This window comes from Esox lucius, chromosome 13 (assembly GCF_011004845.1).
Source record: "Esox lucius isolate fEsoLuc1 chromosome 13, fEsoLuc1.pri, whole genome shotgun sequence".
Classification (NCBI taxonomy): domain Eukaryota; kingdom Metazoa; phylum Chordata; class Actinopteri; order Esociformes; family Esocidae; genus Esox; species Esox lucius.
The window spans coordinates 30,865,389-30,874,865 of NC_047581.1; the positions used below are offsets into that span (position 1 = coordinate 30,865,389).

The window sequence follows — 9,477 nt, forward strand, 5'->3', positions numbered from 1 at the left end:
GTAGACTTACTCCACCTCACCATTATATTATAATCGTGTAAATATCAATGGGATACGTTGACCTCTATCAATATTGGTTAAACGTAAATACTTTTGTATAGCTAATTGAAGCAAGTATGTGGACAAACGCCACATTGTCCTGACAAGATTTTCACGGTCGTCAAAACGCCTAGCAGGAATGAAGCTTTACGAATCACAGGCATTATTTGAAGCGACTCTAAAATTCGTTATGGAATACATGAGAGGTGAAATGGGGAAACAACCAGAAATAGGATGCAGTGGTCTACCTGGATCTCGCCTGTCAATAAATGTGTATGTGCTTACAAAAAATGTATGGAGCAAATAAATAACTGACTTGAATGGGCTCATGTTCTATTCATTCTATTGCTACACATTTTATCAGAGAGATAATGCCAGGCACATTCTTTGTAAAACCAGATCCTTAAACGGATTGGTAAAACAATACCTATGATCTAATGAAAAAATTTAATAACAACATAACAATTGACATCTCATTTAATGTATCAAATATGAATAACATAACACAGACAGAGCTAACAAATGGGGACGCACATACCACTTCTATTCTGTAAAAAAAGAAAAAAGGTCACAAATCACACCCTATTCCTTCATTAGTGCACTAGGGAATATGGCCCCACTTAGGAGGCAACCAAAGGAGACATAACAGGAAAGGTTACATTCCCAACAAATTATGTTAATTCCCTAAGCACGCCCGTAAATCCTCACCGTGATTAGAAAATGTCTTCAGACGCTCAGTCTCAAAGACACTGGTGCAACGATTGCATGTTTGGGTTCTGCGCATCTCTGTAAAAACAGAGTGCCACAGAAGTTTGTGTTTTCAAGTAGAACTGGGCATCACAATCTTGGTCAACATTAGAACTGCCAGGTTGGTTGAGCGTGGTGCTTCGCAACGTCAAGATTGAATTCCCGCAACCACCTACTGTGCAGGTAAACAAAGTCGCTTTCGGATGACAGCTTCCTCCTGTTTTCTTAAATGTGGTAGTGGAGCCAGTTCAAACAAACGGTTTGAGAAGGAAAGCTGACTCCTGTGAATATTTACCCTAGCCTGGCTCTAGCTTAGGAAGATATTACAGCAGGAAACATTTGGGGCGTACTCAGTATGCACGGCAGCAAAAGCATTCTGCGAAGGTTTTAGTACCTTCACATTTTATCCCGTATGTTCCTTGTGATCACACCCCTGCTCTAAACAATTAATGATTTTATCCGCCTGCTCTATTTCATAGTGGACACCAGTTACAGTTTTTCCACAAAGGCTAACTGACTAACGACTCCACGAATGTCTAGCGACAGTTAGCTTTATCACACACAACAAACCAAATAACTAATGCGATCCGCCCCTCAGAAAGATTACTCTTCTACTAAGACATCCCTAAGCATTCAGTCCCACGCCTGACGCGAGGCGCACAGTGTCCAGGGTTCTCCTTTATTGGAATGTCTCCGAGGGGCCTCCTCCCTTCGGTCAATCCGAGGATCACGTCTCCTGATCCGGTTGTTTTAGCCTCGGGGGGCCCCTCTGGGTCTGGAGGTTACTACGCTGGCACGGGTCCTGCGCACCTCATTAGAATCGTGCCATCTGTTTCAGGTCCTGCCCATCGGCCCGATGACGGAGTACCTGGATCCCCTTGTTGAAGCTGGCACACAGCAGACTGCAGGAATCACTCGGGGCTAAAGACATCAAGGGGCCTGATCCTTCCAGGGTGAGAGTGGCCAGACAGGCTGGAGGGAGGAGTAGGAGACGGAAGATAAGAGATGATAACAGAAAAGGGAACAGGGATGAACTAAACCAAACTATGATTATGAAGAGAGAGAAGCCGATCAGCTGTTCTGACAAGAGTTGAGTGTGTTACTGCAGTGTTTTTGAGGTGTCTGTGTTACTGCAGCGTTTTGAGTTTTGTCTGTGTTACAGCAGTGTTTAGAGTTTTGTCTGTGTTACTGCAGTGTTTACAGTTTTGTGTGTGTTACTGCAGCGTTTCAAGTTTTGTCTGTGTTACTACAGCGTTTCAAGTTTTGTCTGTGTTACTGCAGTGTTTCAAGTTTTGTCTGTGGTACTGCAGCGTTTCGAAACAGTTTCCAGTGTTACCGCAGTTTTCCGACTAGTTCCCCATGTTACCTGCAGTATTCTGATCCCAGATTTTGACGGAACTGTCGTGAGAGGAAGATGCTACCATCGCAGGGCCCCCAGGGTTGGGGGGAAGGAAAACACAGCAGGCAGTGGTCTCACGGTGGCCCCGGTACTCCACCACTTTACAGCCAGGCTGCCTGAGGTCCCAAAGCTACACACACACACACACACACACACAATTCCTAGATATTTATACACAGTATAAAATACAACAAAAGCATGTTTTTATTTACATGCATTTTTAGGACGTAGTCCAACTCTGTTTCTGTGGCTGTGTTATCTAGTTGCAGCGGGTCCTAACCCTAGTCCCCAGCAGTAAAGGTTTTTATTGTAAACCCTGTTCAATTCAACAAGGGCCCGGGAATTAGTTTCCAAGCAGAATCCGGCGTGCTCTGCCAGGGCTACAGTATAAACGTGCACCTCTAGGGGCCCTGGAGGACCCAGTTAGGAACTACTGACCCAGCGGACAGTGTGTGTGGAGAGGTCTCACCGTTGCCTCGCAGCCTTGGCCCCCAAAGCCATTGCTGCTGGACAGGAGGTAGTTGCCATTGGCGCTTATGTCACAGTGTGTCTGAATGTATTGCTTGGCCGGGAACGTGTTTGTGACCTGCCAGGCACGACTGTCCCAAACCCTGCACAAGAACACACATGCAGGTGTTGGTAAGGGGTACGTTCAGCATCACAAAATGGGTGGTTTGAATCCAGAATGCTGATTCGCTGACAGCTGGGGTATATGAGTCTGTATACCACGGGTATGACATCACATCACTTTTTGTATTGCTCTAATTGTGTTGGTAACCAGTTTATAACAGCAATAAGGCATCTCTGGGGATTGTGGTATATGAACTATATACCATGGCTAAGTCGTGCCTAAGAACAGCTTTTAGCCATGATATATTGGCCATATACCACACCCCCTGGGACTTATTTGCATAAGTACTGAGGTAAGAGGTCTGAATATTTCCCACTGTTTATTCACCGTAACTCTGGTGCCACTCTACCTTGCCCACTTCTAGAGGGTCATTGTGACGGGCCCAGCGCCAACAGCAAGCTGATCAAGAGTGTGTCCCCAGGCGAGCAGTGTAATAAGATGTAGCATGATTTGGCAGAGTATTTCTCTGAGTGGTTCGCCTCTCCTGAACCCTTTATGAATTGCCACCGTGAGACATGGTCGTGAGTATAAAATGGTTACCACAAAATCTAGAGAAAATGGGTTACATGTTTATTTTGTTTTTTTGAAGTAAAAAATGTCTGGCTTGATGATGACAAAGAGAACAAAATCTAACTGAAAAATCTAAAAATCAAACAAACAAACTGACCTGATGGTTTTATCCTCGGAGGTCTGGACGATCAAGGGGCTCTCTGGGACCCAGCACACATGTGTAACCTGAAAAAGAGAAGGAGTCAGGTGCCGTAGGAGTGTTCACATACCGTAGGCCAGACTTTTCTTGCGTATGTCCGATTGCTTTGGGATGTAGGGTTTCTGCGTGCAATATTGATGAATGTTGACACACACATTACATCATTTCTGCAGTGTAAATTCATAAAAGGGATATTTTACATCAAATATATTTTAGATGACAGCGCAAAACATTTAATTTGAAACAAAACATCATCATAATCAGACTTTTTGAGTTTGAGTAAAACTTTAATCCTGTTCAGGATCTGTATATCGTAATTACAATGTAACGAACGGCGCTTCCTCGGTTTAGATGAGCTGTAGTATGTTCAACATTCAGTACACTTCATTCCCTAAACTGTCGGATTTTGAACTTTACAGTTTGTAGTATGTTAATTCAAGGACTTCTCAAGGACAATATGCTTCCCCCATGTTGGGGGCGACCATTATCCATTCTAATACAATCGTTCCTACACTAACATGACATTACAAAGTGTGTCAGAAACTATCTTTTGTTTTTTAAGCCTACAGTATACCCAGAGCACGGCCCGACAGAGTGACTAACCAGGTTTCTGGACACTGTGTTCTTATGCACACGTTCGCCAGACTCAATGTCCCAGAGGCACATGGAGTTGTCACGGGAACCGGTGCACAGCTTCGACCCATCTATGGACGAGACAGAAAATGCTGGTCAACACACACACAGATCACAGATGTAGTGCATTTCAGTACTTAACAAAAACATGGCTTAGGAAAAGCGCAAGCGACTGAATATTTTTGAGACGGTCACGTCCTTCTATTTGCCCTGCACCCCCTTCTGGCCCGTTGCGGCTCCAGCGTTCGACATCACCGGTCTACTAGCTGCTACTAGCTAGCTGCTAGTTCGTTTATGTTAAGTGTGTAGATCGCTACGGGCTGCATTGCGCGCAGTACCTTTTGACTGTATTCTATACACTGTACGCAGTGTGCGCTGTTCCCTGAGCTAATAAACCTCAGTTTTCTTCCAATCGCCTGCGACTGGCTCCTTCCTACCTCCATTTGTGACAGAACTAAACACCTGATTGAAAATGGAGCCATCAGGAAGGACCGAGCTAACCGGCATCGTGGACAGAGTTGAAGGCCACAGTGAGATACTAGCCAGTCTCGGTTCCGCCATGGACCAGTTTCCGGTGCAGCCTAAGGGAGCCCAGGGGGCAACAGGCCTACAGGGGCCAGAGAGGGAGCCCAGGGGGCAACAGGCCTGCAGGGGCCAGAGAGGGAGCCCAGGGGGCAACAGGCCTGCAGGGGCCAGAGAGGGAGCCCAGGGTGCAACAGGCCTGCAGGGGCCAGAGAGGGAGCCCAGGGTGCAACAGGCCTGCAGGGGCCAGAGAGGGAGCCCAGGGTGCAACAGGCCTGCAGGGGCCAGAGAGGGAGCCCAGGGGGCAATATCAATCAATCAAATTTATTTATAAAGCCCTTTTTACAACCGCAGTTGTCACAAAGTGCTTTTACCGCAGCTACCGCAGCAAGGCGCCGGTCTTTATATTGGGTGACCGGATCTGGCTCTCGACCCGGGAACCTGTTGCTCCGCCTGCCCTGCTGGAAGCCGGAGCCGCGGTTTGTGGGGTCCTGAGGAGAGAGAACGAGGTAACACACAGATTGTAGCTCCCCGTCAATTACGGTGTTAACCCCTCGTTTCACGTCTCTCCTCAGGCCGGTGGTAGCAGGTCCACTCCATGAGGCTGAGGTCCCCCGCGTTCTCAGGCCAGGCAGGGGGGCCTCTAGGATCTCGTGGAGTGGGAGGGTTACGGTCCGGAGCAGCGGTGCTGGCTTCCGGAGTGGGACGTCCTGGATCCCTCTCAGGGAGTCCCGCCTCTGCCGGGCCAGATCAACGCGCATGGCGTTCCTGTGGTCGGGTCCGGGGGAGTCCAGCTGCTGGCCCATTGCGGCTCCAGTTTTCGACGTCACCAATCTACTAGCTGCCACGCCCCCCTTTTCCATCATCCAACCCCCATTCCCTCATCATTGTGTGTATGTCTGTTCACTCTGCTCCCCTTGTCCGCGTGCTTAGTTCATTTATGTTGCGTGTGTCGATCGCTACGAGCTGCGTTGCACACTGTACCTTTTGACTGTATTCTATACACTGTGCGGTACACAGTTCCTTTACGCTCAGTGTGTGCTGTTCCCTGAGCTAATGAAACTCAGGTTTCTTCAAATCTCCTGCAACTGGCTCCTTTCTACCTACATTTGTTGCAGAGATTCCGAACAAGGGGGGATATTTATAAAATTGTACTCTGATATAAGAGCTATCTTCATTTCAATTACTTTTCAAGCACTTTGGTATTCCAGGACTGACATTTCTGAGACCCAAATTGAAGTACTTTAAGCACTTGAAAGATATTGTGCGAACCCTGCTACCTGGACTGACGGCAAGCCCATTGACCACCAGTTCATGGCCACAGAACTCCTGGATAGGCTCGTCCCCCTGATTGAGGTCCCACATCATGACAGTCTTGTCCCGAGATGCACTGAAGATCCAGGTGCTGCCTGGGAAACACTCTACCTAGAAGCCGGAGATAGGAGATGACAAAAAAAATGGACACAGAAGATCTAGAGAAAGAGACCAAACAAAGTCACTGGAAAATTTCAATACCGAAACATCAACAATGATAAATACGCAGTGGGTAAAGTCTGGGATATTTTACATTTTTATTGTTATACAACATTAGTGTTTGTTAGATCCTGTATATTCAATTACAGTTGAATTACCTTGGTAACCTCTCTGTTGTGGCCTTGGAATGACTGGCACAGCTTCCCTCCTCTCCAGTCATATACAACCACCGCCTTGTCAGAACACACACCACACACACACACACACACCAGACACAGACACACACACACACACCAGACACACACACACACACACACAGATTAGCCAGATTCCTCTACATCTCCACAAACTTAAAGAATTGTAGTCTGGAGACTTCAACAGTTGTCAGTTGAGGTCATCTCCATTTCATAATAGTCAGCTTTAAATTTATTTTTAGCTAACACTTCCGTGGATTGGTAAACAAATTAAAGGGAGGTGCGTTCTGCCACTCAAAGTATATCACTACCACAAGCCTTAGCCAAGGTTGTTGATTTACTGGAAGCATGTGATCAGTCCTTAAGTCATCGGAAGGTCCACCATGGAGGGAGAACCGAAAATGTATGGAACTTGTTCTAGCATGGACAATGCCATTGAAAGCTTCTACTCTTTTAAACGCTGCCAATTGGGTGGGACCTTATGGCTGATCCCTCCTGATGACCCTGCTGAACTTGGCTAATCCCATGACTCCATCAGAAGGGATCAGACAGTTAAATGAAGAAGACCAGCAAAGCAGAACAATTACTTAAAACAAGGAAAATGCCTCAGTGATGCTGCCGAGGTGCTCACATAAACCATAATGGGATGATGTCTCTATCCATCTCTCGGAGTACCACCCAGTTAACTACTTCAAAATAGTGGAAGCCTGAAATGACAATAATAATGTAAAAACAGGTAATTCCCTAGTACTGATCTATCTCGATGTAGCTCTATAGAGAAGACAGATGTAGCCTTAAAAACTGAAAAAATGTTGATGTCAGTGGACTTAAAAATATTTTGAGTTATAGGTACTGTTTTGTTCAGACTTTCCAGGGGTCTAGCTATTTCACCAAAAAAAGGCTGTACTAAAAGTTTTGCACTTAAAAAGGCAGAATGATAAAACCTCTACTGTTTTGACATCGAAGTAAAAGGCCAGATGGTTCCTAGGCCTGAGTTGTCTTGAATGCGCAATCACTGACTACTAGTCACTCACCATGTCACTCCCTCCAGACACACAGAGGTCAGAGGTCAGGTTGGTAACACAGTTGACCGCATCACGGTGAGCGGGCTCATACTGCACCACCTGACTGGCAGCAGCAACGTCTTCACTGTCGTGTTTGGTCGCCCTGAACAAGCCACGCACGGCACACACATGTCAACTTAAGGCACAGAACAGTTGCACCCAAGAACCAAGCCAAAAACCTTCAATGACAACAATGCAACCTTATCCGATTTTGAAAATGGCCACCTCTGAACAACTGGTGACTTTGATTGGATGTGCACGTGGGCACTCAGGCTTGTGATTATGTTGCCGCCGGTCTTACCTGTACAGCCCAGAGCGCGACCGTCTGAACTTGCTCTGCAGTTTCCCCATGCTAGTAGCAGAACAGCCCAGCTGCACAGGCTCACAGAGCTACCGACCAGGTCCCCAACCCATATGAACAGATTGAGGTATTCTTCAGCTGTCAACCACCCACTGCAGAAATATCAACACAATATCCCAGATGAATGAGAATGTGCGACCCACACTCATTCACACGAGTCATGACACCATTTAGTAGCCTTAAAGTACCTGCTGTGTTAGATGGTGTGATGATGTAATGTAAACACTGCATGAGCTAAATAAATAAGCAGGGGGACAGATAGAAGGAAGCTTTGTTGAGGAAATCCTATTATGATTACTGTCACATCGTATTAACCCAACAGGACAACAGGACCTGCCATTGCTGTAGCCGTTCCATTGTAAGAAACACATATTGCAGGTTAAATAACAGACGCTACTTTCTATGGCTAACAGAACTAAACTAACTGTCGGTGGTAATAAGCCCGGTCGATTTTTACTTACCTGTCCAGGTGCAAACAGTTGTTGCTACTAGTTAACTAGCTATCTCCCAGCAGGCTTGCTAACTTAATCTTGTTTTATCTGTCATGCCACGAGATGTTATACAATAACGCATAATTGTAAGAAATTCGAGTTTATTCCCTTCTTCTCACAGATCTCCTATTCCGGAATTCATCAACTTTTGAGGTAGATTGTCTCGAACAAGCAATTCCATTGGAAGAACTCATCTCGCAATATTCACTTCCTAGCGACGCTTTCTCTGTTACCAGGCGAACTGAGGTCAACTGACACAGAGGGAGGAGCAAATTTGACATAAGACCTTTCTAGTAGCTTTTCGACTACCAAAATAAAAGTCGCTCTTATTTTGTGCATTTGTGCCCGTAATTAGGTTTAGGAGGTTTTGCGGTGAGAATGACGTTTAGGGTTAGGTTGAGAGCTAGGGGACAGGAAACCTAGGTTAAGGTTAGTTTTAAGTAAAACCTGTTTGCTCGTGTGTTTGACAGAGTGGTAGAGAGTTGATTTTTTTATTACTGTTTTACATATGACTGATATGTTTATATACAAAAAACATTAAAACCTAAAAAAGTGCTAATAAATAAACAATAACTCACATTTTGAACAAAGGTTTAGGCCAATTACATCAAATATTTTGAGTTGAGAATGAAAGTATGCACTTCTATTATGGACAGGAAAGGGATTTAATGAATTGTATGTTAATTTTGATTTGTGAATTTGCCTGCTAAACTTTTTTTCTTTTTCCATATGTGTTGCAGCGAGCTTCCAACTCTAGCTTAAACGTGTTCTGTGGAAATTAGCACTAGAAATAACGGGATGAGAATGTTTTTTCTTATATCACCTGCCAAATTTCTTCTTATTATTATTGCTGAAATACAAAGAATACAGAGAAAGTATACATTCATAAACATGTATTCATACATACGAGGTGGATACAGCAAAATACAGACTACTCAAAAACCCTATAGGAAGCACGTATATTAACTGTTTAACAGCTTTCTTGTTAGAAGAGTGAAACATGGTTTGTATGTACAGCTCTAATTCCTTATAAATACATTAGAGATAGGCTTTCTGTTGGTAAATTTAGATTTAAGAACGTAGTATTTTGCCATTAACAATATCTAATTTATGAGATAAAGTAGTTCTTTAAACATATGAAATTCTCCCATAACAAAATGAAATCAATAGAAATTGGGTCAATAATGAATGTACACATATTTTGTAAAACATTT

General features: G+C 44.7%; 1 protein-coding gene across 1 annotated transcript; it reads right to left on the bottom strand.

Annotated features, from left to right (window-relative positions):
* Positions 1-498: 498 nt before the first annotated feature.
* On the bottom strand, positions 499-8,509 carry wdr31 (WD repeat domain 31). The gene is made up of 10 exons (XM_010889462.4): positions 8,234-8,509; positions 7,713-7,864; positions 7,382-7,514; positions 6,312-6,386; positions 5,961-6,105; positions 4,129-4,229; positions 3,484-3,551; positions 2,655-2,796; positions 2,153-2,315; positions 499-1,758 (listed from the first exon to the last, which is right to left on the bottom strand). The coding sequence occupies exons 2-10, from the start codon at positions 7,760-7,762 to the stop codon at positions 1,601-1,603; spliced, it is 1,035 nt and encodes a 344-aa protein (XP_010887764.1). The 5' UTR covers positions 7,763-7,864; positions 8,234-8,509; the 3' UTR covers positions 499-1,600.
* Positions 8,510-9,477: the final 968 nt, after the last annotated feature.

What these genes read in the sequence shown, in the direction of transcription:
- wdr31 (XM_010889462.4), bottom strand. Translation starts at nt 7,762, where the DNA reads ATGGGGAAACTGCAGAGCAAGTTCAGACGGTCGCGCTCTGGGCTGTAC. An exon ending in ACAACAGAGAGGTTACCAAG is followed by an intron (nt 6,106 to 6,311) that starts GTAATTCAACTG and finishes TCCGGCTTCTAG; the next exon opens with GTAGAGTGTTTCCCAGGCAG. An exon ending in GCCAAGGCTGCGAGGCAACG is followed by an intron (nt 2,316 to 2,654) that starts GTGAGACCTCTC and finishes GTGTGTGTGTAG; the next exon opens with CTTTGGGACCTCAGGCAGCC.